The 16,978-nt window shown below is 45.2% G+C and overlaps 1 protein-coding gene across 2 annotated transcripts in view; it reads left to right on the plus strand.

Annotated features, from left to right (window-relative positions):
- The window catches only part of pkn3 (protein kinase N3), a 43,910-nt gene that overhangs the window by 24,272 nt on the left and 2,660 nt on the right, over positions 1 to 16,978 (plus strand). For both annotated transcript variants that reach the window (XM_068334746.1, XM_068334747.1), the window contains exons 17-18: positions 2,303 to 2,365; positions 2,448 to 2,524. In XM_068334746.1, the coding sequence (XP_068190847.1) occupies positions 2,303 to 2,365; positions 2,448 to 2,524 (140 nt within the window). The remainder of the gene's footprint in view (positions 1 to 2,302; positions 2,366 to 2,447; positions 2,525 to 16,978) is intronic.

Consider the following 16,978-nt stretch of genomic DNA (forward strand, 5'->3'; position numbering starts at 1 on the left):
CCCACAACACGTCAGCTAGACCAGCGGTCCCCAACTCCTGGGCCGCGGACCAGGCCAAGCACCCTGCATTAAAAGACAAGCCTTTGGAGTATTTTGAAATGAAAGAGCATGAACAAGAAGGACAGAATTAATGACTGAGGGCCACCACATCAACAAATGCGAGTGCACTGAGAGCATCATACTTGGTGGCTAATCGTATCGCTAAGGCTAAAAAGCCATTCACCATTGGCAAAGACTTGTTCCTGCCCTCCACTGAAGACGTCTGTTGAAGTTCTAGGAGAGGCTGAGGTTAAAAAGATCACACAGGGGTCTCCTTCGGCCAGCACCGTCACTCCGCGCATCGAGGAAATAGTGGATGATATTGAGACAGAATTACTGGAGAGGATTAATACATCACCATGGTATGCACTCCAGGTTGATGAGTCTACAGATATTGACAAAAAGGCAATACTACACGTTCATGTGCGATATGTTAATCAGAAGGATGTACGTGAGGATATCTAATGTGCACTGTCATTGACAACCAAAGCCACAGCGGCAGAACTATTCAAGTCCCTTGATGATTATATATCAGGCAAACTGGAATGGACCTTTTTGTGTCGGCACATGAACCGACGGAGCTCCTGACATGACCGGAGGGCTGTCTGGTTTAAGTGCACGGATTAACAAGGTTGCACAGTCTCAGCAGCGGCAACAGTCTCAGGAGGGATGCCCATACTTCCCTCTCCCCAGACACCTCCTCCAGCTCCTCCAGGTAGATCCCGAGGCGTTCCCAGGCCAGCTGAAAGACATAGTCCCTCCAGCGTGTCCTAGGTCTTCCTCCAGGTCTCCTCCTGGTAGGACATGCCCGGAACACCTCCCCAAGGAGGCGTCAGGAACAGATTCCCGAGCCACCTCAGCTGGCTCTGCTCAAGGCGGAGGAGTAGCGACTACTCCGAGCTCCTCCCTGGTGACTGAGCTCCTCACCCTATCTCTAAGGGTGTGCCCATCCACTCTACGGTGGAAACTCATTTCAGCTGCTTGTATCCGGGATCTTGTCCTTAGGGTCATGACCCAAAGCTCCTGACCATAGGTGAGAGTAGGAACGTAGATTGACCAGTAAATCCAGAGCTTCGTCTTGTGACTCAGCTCCTTCTTCACCACCACAGACCTACAGCCACTGCATCACTGCAGAAGCTGCACCGATCCGTCTGTCAGTCTCACGTTCCATCCTTCCCTCACTCGTCAACAAGACCCCAAGATACTTAAACTCCTTCACTTGGGGCAAAGACTCTCCACCGACCTGAAGAGGGCACACCACTCTTTTCCGATCGAGAACCATGGCCTCGGATTTAGAGGTGTTGATCCTCATCCCACTCGTGTTACACTCAGGTGCAAACCGTCCCAGTGCACGCTGAAGGTCCAGGTTTGATGAGGCCAACAGGACAACATCGTCTGCAAAAAGCAGAGATGAAATCCTTTGGTCCCCAAACCGGACCCCCTCTGGATCCTGGCTGCACCTAGAAATTCTGTCCATAAAGATTATGAACAGAACCGGTGATAGAGGGCAGCCCTGCTGGAGTCCAACATGCACCTGGAACAGGTCTGACTTACTGCCGGCAATGCGGACCAAGCTCTGGCTTTGTTAATACAGGGACCGGACAGCCCTCAGCAAAGGGCCCCGAACCCCATACTCCTGAGATCGTCACAACAGCACTGAAAACAATATTGCCATTTCCTACATCCTACCTGTGTGAATTGGGGTACCTGCAGTGACGGCGACCAAAACAAAATTATGTCCAGTCTATTTTGTAGACTGGACATAATCCACACACTTTTGGTGCCATTGTCTCCTATTACCCCTAGATGGCACTGCCTGGTTGCAGAAAGACAAGTTCAGGGCTCCCACTGATTCAGCATTGTGGTGAGTTGTATTGTTCATGCACTTTGTATTTGCGGTTTACCTTATTTTGAAGGAATGTTGAAACATTACCATAGCAACCAGAGAGTGTTGTGGGCAGAGAGGATGTTACTCATGTCATGATTCATGTTTATTACTATGTTTTGAAAATGCCACAGTTTTCATGCAGGTCATATAATATTATTCTGTTGTATTTATCCACCACACCTTAAAGGCCGGTCCCTGAAAATGTTGTCTGACATTAAATAGGTCCGTGGGGCCAAAAATGTAGGGGACCACTGAGTTAGACCACCCCTAAACGTGGTCTGACCCTTCAGATCTGACTTGTCCCCTTGAGACGGATTGCTCAGGGTGGATGGAGGCACCGGGTCTCAACACATTCTCCATCATTTATTTGTTCAGGTTTTATTCATCATGTGTGCTGCTTGGCCTTGAGTTTCTCCACCAGAACCAGATCGTTTACAGGTGACTTCATCTCACACTGCTGTCATGACAGTAGAGCTTCATATACTGCCTGATGTAGTGTAATGTGGTTTATGTCTGTCAGGGATTTGAAGCTGGATAATCTGCTCATGGATGCTGATGGTTTTGTGAGGATAGCAGACTTTGGCTTGTGCAAAGAAGGTAAGGATCTGTCCTGTAGAAGTAAATCAATCAGTCAAACTTATATAGCGCTTAATCATGGCAACAGACATTTCAAAGCGCTTTAACAAACAGAAAAATCCAACTTAACCCTCCAAAGCATAAGCGACAGTGATGGGGAAAAACTCCCTCATTGAGGAATTATCTCTGGTCAGGACCCAGACTCTTTTGAGCGGCCATCCGCCTTGACTGGTTGGGTGAAAAAGAAATAAGATGAAGATAAGGACAGGGTCAGAGAAAGAGAGACAGAGAGAGAGTGTCAGATAGTCCAGATAGAGTCGGTGTCTGTATGGTTATAGTTAGACCATTGGGGTTGTTGTCTTCAATACATGTTCCCCACCATGTAGTTGGTAAATTCAAGGCACAATTACAGCTGCATGGATGACTGTATGGTGGAAGGAGGTACAAAGGAAGCAGGACCCCAGCCGATGGATAGATGGGGGTGATACTGGTGGGATGGGGGGAGCAGGTCTACAGTGGATGGATGGATGAGGGCTGAACCTGAGAGAACCTGTGAGGACATAGAGCACAGAGACTCCAGGGAAGGAGTGGAGTTAGTGAAGGTGTGAATGGAGACCAGGAGAGTGAGGTCGGAGAGGAGGAAGAGGAGAGACGACCTCAGTGAGTCTGGATGTTGAGTCTCCAGCAGTGTAGGTCTATAAGAAAAAAAATTAGCAGCCTAAGCTGCCTTAATAGTAAAATTTTTGAAAAAGAAAAGTTTTAAGTCTAGTCTTAAATAATGAGAGGGTGTCTGCCCCCCGAACTGAGGAGGGAGGTGGTTCCACAATAGAGGGGCTTGACAGCACAAGGCTCTAGCCCCCGTCCTACTTTTATAAATTCTAGGAACCACCAGTAGGCCAGTATGTTGAGAGCGTAATGCTCTAGATGGATTATATGGAACTAAAGTTCCTTCAGGTAGGTCGGTGCCACCAAGGGCTTTGGAAGTGAGGAGGAGTATTTTAACATCTGTCCTAGCTTTCACAGGAAGCCAGTGCAGAGAAGCAACACAGGAGAAACATGGTCTCTGGTACTGGTCCTGGTCAGAACCTGATCTCTGGTACTGGTCCTGGTCAGAACATGGTCTCTGGTACTGGTCTTGGTCAGAACATTGGCAGCAGCATTCTGGATTAGTTGAAGAGTCTTCAGCGACTTTTTGGAGCAGCCTGTAAAAAGTGCGTTGCAGTAATCTAGTCTGGAAGTGATGAAAGCGTGGATTAATTTCTCTGCATCACTCCGTTTTAAAATATTCCTGATTTTAACTATGTTTGAGATGGAAAAAGGCCGTTCTAGAAACCTGCTTAATGTGTGTGTTAAACCAGAGATCCTGATCAACGATGACACCTAGGTTCCTCGCAGAGGTTTTGGCCTCAAACGTGATGCCATGCAAGGTTATTACATCACTGGGCACTACATCCCTAACAGTTTTTGGGCCGAGCACAATGACCTCAGTTTTATCGGAATTTAGATGCAAAAAGTTATTGGTCATCCAATCTTTGATCTCTTTCATACACGCCTGTAATTTGTCCAACTGGCTGACTTCGTCAGGTTTAATCCAGAGATATAATTGCGTATCATCGGCATAACAATGGAAGTTGATGGAGTGTTTCCTTATCAAATTACCCAGAGGAAGCATGTACAAGATAAACAGTATTGGACCAAGAACCGAGCCTTGAGGAACTCCATAACTAACTGTGGTTGACTGAGAGGAGTTGTTATTAACGTGAACAAACTGGGAACGGTCAGTTAAATAGGACTTAAACCACATCAGTGCTGATCCCTTAACACCAATTGTTTGGTCCAGTCATGCCAGAAGAATATTGTGGTCAGTTGTGTCAAACGCCACACTGAGGTCCAAGAGAACCAGTATAGAAACAAGTCCTCTGTCTGAAGCGGTTAGAAGGTCGTTGCTAACCTTGACAAGTGCTGTTTCCGTACTATGATGTTCCCTGAAACCTGACTGGAAATTCTCGAATAAACTGTTGGATTTTAGGAAATCACAAAACTGATTAGCGACTATTTTCTCCAAGATCTTAGACAAAAATTGGAGATTTGATAATTATTTAGAACAGTAGGGTCCAGGTTAGGTTTTTTGAAGAGTGGCTTCATTACAGCTACTTTAAAGGACCATGGTACATATCCAGTTGATTATGACTTCCCTAATATAATTAAATGAGATTAATTATATTACGGAAGTGGTTGCTAAGTAAAGGTAAGGCTTCTTTGATGAGCTTTGATGAAATTGGATCTAACAGACAGGTGGATGGTTTAGCTGAGGAGACTATTTTAATCAGCTGACTGATCTGTATTGGAGAAAAGACCTCCATAGAACCAAAGGGTTCAGGAGTCAGCTGTGTGTTTTCCGGATCTAAGGGACCTAAAGAAGGACCAGAGTTTGAGGACAGGACGCCATTAATTTTGTCTCTGATGAGCAGGATCTTATTAAAGAAATTCATAAAATCATTGCTCATACACACTGTGGCTCTTTGTCAATCTGGATACAGTACTGAACAAGAATCTGTGATTGTTTCTACTGTCCCTGATTAATAATGAATAATAGCCTGCTCTAGCAGAACCAAGTGCCTTCCTGTATTTATGTAAACTATCTTGCCACACAGAGAAGGAAAATTGGAATACTGTTGGTCGAAGGAGAGGAGAGTGTGTTCGTAGGAAGAGAGACAAGAGGAACACTGAGAGTAGGGACGTTGACTGTTGAAACTATGACAGGAAAAGGTAGAGAGTTGGTTGACATGATGCAGAGGAGGAAGGTAGACATACTGTGTGTCCAGGAGACCAGGTGGAAAGGTAGCAAGGCTAGAAGTTTAGGAGCAGGGTTCAAGTTGTTCTATCATGGTGTAGATAGGAAGAGAAATGGAGTAGGAGTTATCTTGAAGGAGGAGTTTGTTAGGAATGTCCTGGAGGTAAAAAGAGTGTCGGATAGAGTGATGAGTCTGAAGCTAGAAATAGAAGGTGTGATGTTCAATGTTGTTAGCGGGTATGCTCCACAGGTAGGATGTGAGCTGGAGGAGAAGGAGAAATTCTGGCTGGACTTTGATGAAGTGATGCAGAGCAGACCTAGAAGTGAGAGAGTTGTCATTGGAGCAGACTTCAATGGACATGTTGGTGCAGGAAACAGAGGTGATGAGGAGGTGATGGGCAGGTTTGGTATCCAGGAGAGGAACGAAGAAGGACAGATGGTAGTTGACTTTGCAAAAAGGATGGAAATGGCTGTAGTGAATACTTTCTTCCAGAAGAGGCAGGAACATAGAGTGACCTATAAGAGTGGAGGTAGGAGCACACAGGTAGACTACATCTGGTGTAGACGGTGTAACCTGAAGGAGATCAGTGACTGCAAAGTAGTGGTAGGTGAGAGTGTAGCCAAACAGCATTGGATGGTGGTGTGTAGGATGACTGTGGTGGTGAGGAAGATGAAGAGGACAAAGGCAGAGCAGAAGACGAAATGGTGGAAGCTGAAAAAGGAAGAGTGTTGCATGACTTTTAGGAAGGAGTTAAGACAGGCTCTGGGTGGTCAGGAGGTGCTTCCAGATGACTGGACAACTACAGCTAATGTGATCAGGGAGACAGGTAGGAGAGTACTTGGTGTGTCATCTGGAAGGAAAGTAGATAAGGAGACTTGGTGGTGGAATGAGGAGGTACAGGAGTGTATACAGAGAAAGAGGTTAGCTAAGAAGAAGTGGGACACTGAGAGGACTGAGGAGAGTAGACAGGAGTACAGGGAGATGCAGCGTAAGGTGAAGGTAGAGGTAGCAAAGGCCAAACAAGGGGCTTATGATGACTTGTATGCTAGGTTGGACAGTAAGGAGGGAGAGACTGATCTATACAGGTTGGCAAGACAGAGAGACAGAGATGGGAAGGACGTGCAGCAGGTTAGGGTGATTAAGGATAGGGATGGAAGTCTATTGACAGGTGCCAGTAGTGTGATGGGAAGATGGAAAGAGTACTTTGAAGAGTTGATGAACGTGGAAAATGAGAGAGAACAAAGACTAGAAGAGGTGACTGTTGTGGACCAGGAAGTAGCAAAGATTAGTCAGGATGAAGTGAGGAGGGCACTGAAGAGGATCAAGAGTGGAAAGGCAGTCGGTCCTGATGATATACCTGTAGAGGTATGGAAGTGTCTAGGAGAGGTGGCAGTAGAGTTTCTGACTGGGTTGTTCAACAGGATCTTAGATAGTGAGAAGATGCCTGAGGAATGGAGGAGAAGTGTGCTGGTGCCCATTTTTAAGAACAAGGGAGATGTGCAGAGTTGTGGCAACTACAGAGGAATAAAGCTGATGAGCCATACAATGAAGTTATGGGAGAGAGTAGTGGAAGCTAGACTAAGGGCAGAAGTGAACATTTGTGAGCAGCAGTATGGTTTCATGCCAAAACAGAGTACTACAGATGCAGTATTTGCTTTGAGGATGTTGATAGAGAAGTACAGAGAAGGCCAGAGGGAGCTGCATTGTGTTTTTGTAGATCTGGAGAAAGCTGATGACAGGGTGCCCAGAGAGGAACTGTGGTATTGTATGAGGAAGTCTGGAGTGGCAGAGAAGTATGTTAGAGCGGTGCAGGACATGTATGAGGACTGTAAGACAGTGGTGAGGTGTGCTGTAGGTGTGACAGAGGAGTTCAGGGTGGAGGTGGGACTACATCAGGGATCAGCTCTGAGCCCCTTCTTGTTGCTATGGTGATGGACAGGCTGACAGACCAGGTTAGACAGGAATCTCCATGGACTATGATGTTTGCCGATGACATTGTGATCTGCAGTGAGAGCAGGGAACAGGTGGAGGAGAAGCTAGAGAGGTGGAGGTTTGTCCTGGAAAGGAGAGGAATGAAGGTTAGCCGCAGTAAGACAGAGTACATGTGTGTGAATGAGAGGGACCCAAGTGGAAGAGTGAGGTTACAGGGAGAAGAGATCAAGAAGGTGGAGGATTTGAAGTACTTAGGGTCAACAGTCCAGAGCAATGGAGAGTGTGGAAAAGAGGTGAAGAAGCGTGTCCAGGCAGGATGGAACGGGTGGAGGAAAGTGTCAGGTGTGATGTGTGATAGAAGAGTTTCAGCTAAAATGAAAGGAAAGGTGTACAAAACTGTGGTGAGACCAGCGATGTTGTTTGGTCTAGAGACAGTGTCACTGAGGAAAAGACAGGAGACAGAGCTGGAGGTAGCAGAGATGAAGATGCTGAGGTTCTCTCTGGGAGTGACCAGGATGGATAGGATCAGGAATGAGTACATCAGAGGGACAGCACATGTTAGAGGTTCTGGAGATAAAGTCAGAGAGGCCAGACTGAGATGGTTTGGACATGTCCAGAGGAGAGATAGTGAATATATTGGTAGAAGGATGCTGAGTTCTGAACTGCCAGGCAGGAGGCCTAGAGGAAGACCAAAGAGGAGGTTTATGGATGTAGTGAAAGAGGACATGAAGGTAGTTGGTGTGAGAGAAGAGGATGCAGAAGACAGGGTTAGATGGAGGACACTGATTGGCTGTGGCGACCTCTGAAGGGAAAAGCCCAAAAGAAAAGAAGAAGATCTTGCCAAGCAGAGCGGTGTTCTAGTTTAGTACAACGCCTTTCCTCTCAGATTTTTGGGATTTCTGCTTTAATTGGTGGGTATGAGATTTAAACCAGGGAGCTCACATCCCCTGGTTGATAGTCTTATTTTTTAGTGGAGCAATTAAATCTAAGGTTTTTTGCAGAGTCTGTTATATTGTCAACAAACTCATCAATTTCAGATGGACTAACATCAACTGAATTCGGGAAATGACCCTCTGTGTAGTTCAGATGTGGGATTAGATTAAGTATACTTGGGATTTCTTCCCTGAATTTAGAAATAGTATAATCTGATAGATTTCTAGTATAAACTTTTTTTGCAGGAAGTGAATTACACAGTAGCCGAATGTCAAAAGTTATCAGGCAGTGGTCAGAGAGGATAGGATTATGTGGAAAGATGATTAACTCTTCAATTTCAATCCCATAAATCAGGACTAAGTCCAGAGAGTGGTTAAACTGGTGGGTAGATTCCTGTACACACTGACTAGAGCCTATGGAATCTAGTAATGACATGAATGTGCTACCGAGGCTATCATTACTGTCGTCCACGTGAATATTGAAATCACCAACAATAATGACCTTATCAGTTTTAAGAATTAAACTAGTTAAGAAATCGGCAAATTCAGATAGAAAGTCACCGTATGGACCAGGAGGACGATAGATGATGACAAATAATAGTTTCTGGATTGGGTTTGATAGGCTCAATCAAACCCAAGACTTTCAAATGAATTAAAGACCATTTTTGGTTTAGGGCTCAAATCTAGCTAGGAATTAAAAATAGATGTAACTCCACCACCTCTGCCTGAGACTGGAGGGATCTGATGATTTAGGTGACCAGGAGGAGTAGCTTCATTTAGGGAACAATACTCATCCTCACTTAGCCAGGATTCTGTTAAACAGAATAAATCTGTATGATAATCTGATATGTCATTGATTAAAACAGCTTTTGAAGACAGATTTAATATTCAGGAGACCACATTTTATTGTTTTGTACTCCGGAGCTGTTGGAGTCTTGGTTTTGATTTTTATTAAATTTGGATGTCCAGTTGCTTTCCTCTGGACTTGAAATGAATTAATTTTAAATGAATTAACTTGAAACAGTCATGGGACAGTCAGTCTCAATGGTGTGTACAGTGGGTGACCGTATGCTGGGTGACAGTATAGTAGGTAAAGGTGTAGATTGTAGTTGGTAACATCACAGTGGTAACATTACAGTGGTAACATTACAGTGGGTAACAGTACAGTGGGTAACATTACAGTGGGTAACATTACAGTGGTAACATTACAGTGGTAACATTACAGTGGTAACATTACAGTAGGTAACATTACAGTGTATAACATTACAGTGGGTAACATTACAGTGGGTAACATTACAGTGGCAACATTACAGTGGGTAACATTACAGTGGGTAACATTACAGTGGTAACATTACAGTGGTAACATTACAGTGGGTGAAGGTACAGTGGGTGAAGGTACAGTGGGTAACATTACAGTGGTAACATTACAGTGGGTAACATTACAGTGGTAACATTACAGTGGTAACATTAAAGTGGTAACATTACAGTGGGTGAAGGTACAGTGGGTAACATTACAGTGGGTGAAGGTACAGTGGGTGACCGTTCTAGGAGTGCAGAGACCTGTTTAAGACTGAGACTCTGCATCCCGGTCTCAACTCTGGGTCATGGTTTTGGGGCAGAAATAAACGTGGTCAGATTTTTGGACAGGAGAGCGGCGCCATCCCAAGTGGGATGTATGCCGTCTCTCCTAATGAGAGGTTTTCCCCAAAATGACCGCCAATTATCAGCAAACTGTGTCATTAGCAGGACACCACCTAGACAGCCAGCGTTTGAGTGAAGACATGCGGCTAAACATGTCATCACTGGTCAGATTAGGAAGGGGACCAGAGAACACTACGGAGTCCGACATTGTTTTTGCGTAGCTGCACACCAACTGGATGTTGATTTTAGTGACCTCCGATTGGCGTAACCGGGTGTCATTGCTGCCGACATGAATTACTATCTTACTATATGTACGTTTATCTTTAGCCAGCAGTTTTACGAATGACTAGATGTCGCCCGGTGTGGCACCCGGTATACATTTGACTATGGTCGCTGGTGTCTTTAGTTTAACGTGCCGCACCACAGAGCTGCCAATCACCAGAGTTTGTTCCTCAGTGGGCGTGTCACTGGGCAGGGAAAAGCTGTTCGATAAACAAAGGTTTGCGTTGGTTGGTGGTGAACCCGAGGCTTCCGCCTGCCATTATGTTTCCTCCGAACAGTCACCCACTGCTCCTGCTCGGGGGCTGCTGGAGGAAGGCTGACCTGAGCTGGGGAGTGGCTAACCTGAGCTGGGTAGGGGCTAACTTGAGCTGGGTAGGGGCTAACTTGAGCTGGGGAGTGGCTAACTTGAGCTGGGGAGTGGCTAACCTGAGCTGGGTAGGGGCTAACTTGAGCTGGGGAGGGGCTAACTTGAGCTGAGGAGGGTCTAACCTGAGCTTGACTAACTTGAGCTTGTGGCTCCGTTCCGGCTAAAGCTACCTGGCTAGGTGGCACAGCTACACAGAATAGGTGGCACAGAACCTCCAATTGGCTAAGCCTTGCTTCCATCAGAGAAAAAGCACTACACTCGTGCAGATGCCCTTTTCACTGAAGGAAGTGGGGAAAAAACTAAACATCAGACTGACTGAGCAGCAGAGAGGGGGAGAGGGAGGAGAGAAGGAAGCATAGCCATGGTTAGCATCTAAAATAAGCTAAGCTACCTCTAAACTATGGCAGATTATCTTAATAATAAAGCACTCGTCTGAGGTTAGCCAAAATACGTGATAGCTTTTGTTATCAAGTACTAAGCTGGAAAAAACAACCCGCTTCCTCTTAAAACAACACAAGATTCTAACAGTGATTATGCGACAACAGTGAACAACGACGCTTCAGTCAAACGAACACAACGGGAAACGCTCACAGCAGCAGGAAGAGGCGTGGAACCAGCAACAGGAGAACTCTTCAAAACCAAGATTTCTCCTGTTGCAGAGAAATCTTGTAAAGTCAACACTTTTATGAGACTGTATGATAGAACCTGTAGCAAACACCACATGGCATGTTGGAGTGTAAAAGGCATTAATGATTCTCTGGGATCATTCTCCTTTCATTGTTTGCAAAGAAGCAACGTTTAGGATGTGGTCACATGTTCCTGTGATACTAAGACTTACTTCACTAGTATTCTACCTGAATTGCAGGATGAAAGGATGATGCTTCTTTTGTTAGTGTAGACTATAGCTTCATTGATCCCTTAAGGAGGTTCCATCAGGGAAATTAGTTCTCTGTCACACACAGCACAGTAAGTACACAAAACACAAAAGAAGCACACAGAAAGCACCAGCACATAGAAAGTAGTACACCAAGGAGAAAGACTAATATATAAACCCATCAAGAATATACAAATAGAAAGGTATAGATAGGCAGAGAAATAAAAAAATAAACAGGCCTGGTTGGGCATGGGTGGGATGAGGTGTCTGTAGTGTTCGTACTGTTTTTGGTGCACTGTGTGTGTCATCTCATTGTGTGTGTCATCTCATTGTGTGTGTCATCTCATTGTGTGTGTCATCTCATTGTGTCATCTCATTGTGTGTGTCATCTCATTGTGTGTGTCATCTCATTGTGTGTGTCATCTCATTGTGTGTGTCATCTCATTGTGTGTGTCATTTCATTGTGTGTGTCATCTCATTGTGTGTGTCATCTCATTGTATGTGTCATCTCATTGTGTGTGTCATCTCATTGTTTGTGTCATCTCATTGTGTGTGTCATCTCATTGTGTGTGTCATCTCATTGTGTGTGTCATCTCATTGTGTGTGTCATCTCATTGTGTCTGTCATCTCATTGTGTCATCTCATTGTGTGTGTCATCTCATTGTGTGTGTCATCTCATTGTGTGTGTCATCTCATTGTGTGTGTCATCTCATCGTGTGTGTCATCTCATCATGTGTGTCATCTCATTGTGTGTGTCATCCCGTCGTGTGTGTCATCTCGTCGTGTGTGTCATCTCATCGTGTGTGTCATCTCATCGTGTGTGTCATCTCATCGTGTGTGTCATCTCGTTGTGTGTGTCATCTCGTTGTGTGTGTCATCTCATCGTGTGTGTCATCTCATCATGTGTGTCATCTCATTGTGTGTGTCATCCCGTCGTGTGTGTCATCTCATCGTGTGTGTCATCTCATCGTGTGTGTCATCTCATCGTGTGTGTCATCTCGTTGTGTGTGTCATCTCGTTGTGTGTGTCATCTCGTTGTGTGTGTCATCTCGTTGTGTGCGTCATCTCGTTGTGTGCGTCATCTCGTTGTGTGCGTCATCCCATTGTGTGCGTCATCCATTGTGTGTGTCAGCTCATTGTTTGTGTCATCTCATTGTGTGTGTCATTTCATTGTGTGTGTCATCTCATTGTTTGTGTCATCTCGTTGTGTGTGTCATCCCGTTGTGTGTGTCATCTAATTGTGTGTGTCATCTCGTTGTGTGTGTCATCTCGTTGTGTGTGTCATCTCGTTGTGTGTGTCATCTCGTTGTTTGTGTCATCTCGTTGTGTGAGTCATCTCGTTGTGTGTGTCATCTCGTTGTGTGTGTCATCCCGTTGTGTGTGTCATCCCGTTGTGTGTGTCATCTCGTTGTGTGTGTCATCTCGTTGTGTGTGTCATCTCATTGTGTGTGTCATCTCATTGTGTGTGTCATCTCATTGTGTGTGTCATCTCATTGTGTGTGTCATCTCATTGTGTGTGTCATCTCATTGTGTGTGTCATCTCATTTTGTCATCTCATTGTGTCATCTCATTGTGTGTGTCATCTCATTGTGTGTGTCATCTCATTGTGTCATCTCATCGTGTGTGTCATCTCATTGTGTGTGTCATCTCATTGTGTGTGTCATCTCATTGTGTGTGTCATTTCATTGTGTGTGTCATCTCATTGTGTGTGTCATCTCATTGTGAGTGTCATCTCGTTGTGTGTGTCATCTCATTGTGTCATCTCATTGTGTGTGTCATCTCATTGTGTGTGTCATCTCATTGTGTGTGTCATCTCATTGTGTCTGTCATCTCATTGTGTCTGTCATCTCATTGTGTCATCTCATTGTGTGTGTCATCTCATTGTGTGTGTCATCTCGTTGTGTGTGTCATCTCATTGTGTGCGGCATCTCATTGTGTCATCTCATTGTGTGTGTCATCTCATTGTGTGTGTCATCTCATTGTGTCATCTCATTGTGTGTGTCATCTCATTGTGTGTGTCATCTCATTGTGTGTGTCATCTCATTGTGTGTGTCATCCCATTGTGTGTGTCATCCCATTGTGTGTGTCATCTCATTGTGTGTGTCATCTCATTGTGTGTGTCAACTCGTTGTGTGTGTCATCTCATTGTGTGTGTCATCTCATTGTGTCTGTCATCTCATTGTGTGTGTCATCTCATTGTGTGTGTCATCTCATTGTTTGTGTCATCTCATTGTGTGTGTCATCTCATTGTGTGTGTCATCTCATTGTGTGTGTCATCTCATCGTGTGTGTCATCTCATCGTGTGTGTCATCTCGTTGTGTGCGTCATCTCGTTGTGTGCGTCATCACATTGTGTGCGTCATCACATTGTGTGCGTCATCCCATTGTGTGCGTCATCCCATTGTGTGTGTCATCTCATTGTTTGTGTAATCTCGTTGTGTGTGTCATCCCGTTGTGTGTGTCATCTCATTGTTTGTGTCATCTCGTTGTGTGTGTCATCCCGTTGTGTGTGTCATCTAATTGTGTGTGTCATCTCGTTGTGTGTGTCATCCCGTTGTGTGTGTCATCTCGTTGTGTGTGTCATGTCATTGTGTGTGTCATCTCATTGTGTGTGTCATCTCATTATGTGTGTCATCTCATTGTGTGTGTCATCTCATTGTGTGTGTCATCTCATTGTGTCATCTCATTGTGTCATCTCATTGTGTGTGTCATCTCATTGTGTGTGTCATCTCATTGTGTGTGTCATCTCATTGTGTGTTTCATCTCATTGTGTGTGTCATCTCATTGTGTGTGTCATCCCGTTGTGTGTGTCATCTCGTTGTGTGCGTCATCTCGTGTGTGTCATCTCGTTGTGAGAGTCATCCGTTGTGTGTGTCATCTCGTTGTGTGTGTCATCTCATTGTGTGTGTCATCTCGTTGTGTGTGTCATCCCGTTGTGTGCGTCATCTCGTTGTGTGCGTCATCTCGTTGTGTGCGTCATCTCGTGTGTGTGTCATCTTGTTGTGTGTGTCATCTCATTGTGTGTGTCATCTCATTGTGTCTGTCATCTCATTGTGTCTGTCATCTCATTGTGTCTGTCATCTCATTGTGTCATCTCATTGTGTGTGTCATCTCATTGTGTGTGTCATCTCGTTGTGTGTGTCATCTCATTGTGTGCGGCATCTCATTGTGTCATCTCATTGTGTGTGTCATCTCATTGTGTGTGTCATCTCATTGTGTTTTCTCATTGTGTGTGTCATCTCATTGTGTGTGTCATCTATTTGTGTGTGTCATCTCATTGTGTGTGTCATCCCATTGTGTGTGTCATCCCATTGTGTGTGTCATCTCATTGTGTGTGTCATCTCATTGTGTGTGTCAACTCGTTGTGTGTGTCATCTCGTTGTGTGTGTCATCTCATTGTGTGTGTCATCTCATTGTGTGTGTCATCTCATTGTGTGTGTCATCTCATTGTTTGTGTCATCTCGTTGTGTGTGTCATCTCATTGTGTGTGTCATCTCATTGTGTGTGTCATCTCATCGTGTGTGTCATCTCATCGTGTGTGTCATCTCATTGTGTGTGTCATCCCGTCGTGTGTGTCATCTCATCGTGTGTGTCATCTCATCGTGTTTGTCATCTCATCGTGTGTGTCATCTCATTGTGTGTGTCATCTCGTTGTGTGTGTCATCTCGTTGTGTGTGTCATCTCGTTGTGTGCGTCATCTCGTTGTGTGCGTCATCACATTGTGGGTGTCATCCCATTGTGTGCGTCATCCCATTGTGTGTGTCATCTCATTGTTTGTGTAATCTCGTTGTGTGTGTCATCCCGTTGTGTGTGTCATCTCATTGTTTGTGTCATCTCGTTGTGTGTGTCATCCCGTTGTGTGTGTCATCTAATTGTGTGTGTCATCTCTTTGTGTGTGTCATCTCGTTGTGTGTGTCATCTCGTTGTGTGTGTCATCTCGTTGTTTGTGTCATCTCGTTGTGTGAGTCATCTCGTTGTGTGTGTCATCTCGTTGTGTGTGTCATCTCGTTGTGTGTGTCATCCCGTTGTGTGTGTCATCCCGTTGTGTGTGTCATCTCGTTGTGTGTGTCATCTCATTGTGTGTGTCATCTCATTGTGTCATCTCATTGTGTGTGTCATCTCATTGTGTGTGTCATCTCATTGTGTGTGTCATCTCATTGTGTGTGTCATCTCATTGTGTGTGTCATCTCATTGTGTGTGTCATCTCATTGTGTGTGTCATCTCGTTGTGTGTGTCATCCCGTTGTGTGTGTCATCTCGTTGTGTGCGTCATCTCGTGTGTGTCATCCCGTTGTGTGTGTCATCTCGTTGTGTGTGTCATCTCGTTGTGTGTGTCATCTCGTTGTGTGTGTCATCTCGTTGTTTGTGTCATCTCGTTGTGTGAGTCATCTCGTTGTGTGTGTCATCTCGTTGTGTGTGTCATCCCGTTGTGTGTGTCATCCCGTTGTGTGTGTCATCTCGTTGTGTGTGTCATCTCATTGTGTGTGTCATCTCATTGTGTGTGTCATCTCATTGTGTGTGTCATCTCATTGTGTCATCTCATTGTGTCATCTCATTGTGTGTGTCATCTCATTGTGTGTGTCATCTCATTGTGTGTGTCATCTCATTGTGTGTGTCATCTCATTGTGTGTGTCATCCCGTTGTGTGTGTCATCTCATTGTGTGCGTCATCTCGTGTGTGTCATCTCGTTGTGAGAGTCATCCGTTGTGTGTGTCATCTCGTTGTGTGTGTCATCTCATTGTGTGTGTCATCTCATTGTGTGTGTCATCCCGTTGTGTGTGTCATCTCGTTGTGTGCGTCATCTCGTGTGTGTCATCTCGTTGTGTGTGTCATCTTGTTGTGTGTGTCATCTCATTGTGTGTGTCATCTCATTGTGTGTGTCATCTCATTGTGTGTGTCATCCCGTTGTGTGTGTCATCTCGTTGTGTGCGTCATCTCGTGTGTGTCATCTCGTTGTGAGAGTCATCCGTTGTGTGTGTCATCCCGTTGTGTGTGTCATCCCGTTGTGTGTGTCATCCCGTTGTGTGTGTCATCCCGTTGTGTGTGTCATCTCGTTGTGTGAGTCATCTCGTTGTGTGTGTCATCTCGTTGTGTGTGTCATCTCGTTGTGTGTGTCATCTCGTTGTGTGTGTCATCCCGTTGTGTGTGTCATCCCGTTGTGTGTGTCATCTCGTTGTGTGTGTCATCCCGTTGTGTGTGTCATCCCGTTGTGTGTGTCATCTCGTTGTGTGTGTCATCCCGTTGTGTGTGTCATCTCGTTGTGTGTGTCATCCCGTTGTGTGTGTCATCTCGTTGTGTGTGTCATCCCGTTGTGTGTGTCATCTCGTTGTGTGTGTCATCTCGTTGTGTGTGTCATCCCGTTGTGTGTGTCATCCCGTTGTGTGTGTCATCTCGTTGTGTGTGTCATCTCATTGTGTGTGTCATCTCATTGTGTGTGTCATCTCATTGTGTGTGTCATCTCATTGTGTGTGTCATCTCATTGTGTGTGTCATCTCATTGTGTGTGTCATCCCGTTGTGTGTGTCATCTCGTTGTGTGCGTCATCTCGTGTGTGTCATCTCGTTGTGAGAGTCATCCGTTGTGAGAGTCATCCGTTGTGTGTGTCATCTCGTTGTGTGTGTCATCTCATTGTGTGTGTCATCTCATTGTGTGTGT

Source organism: Antennarius striatus, chromosome 15, assembly GCF_040054535.1.
Source record: "Antennarius striatus isolate MH-2024 chromosome 15, ASM4005453v1, whole genome shotgun sequence".
NCBI lineage: Eukaryota > Metazoa > Chordata > Actinopteri > Lophiiformes > Antennariidae > Antennarius > Antennarius striatus.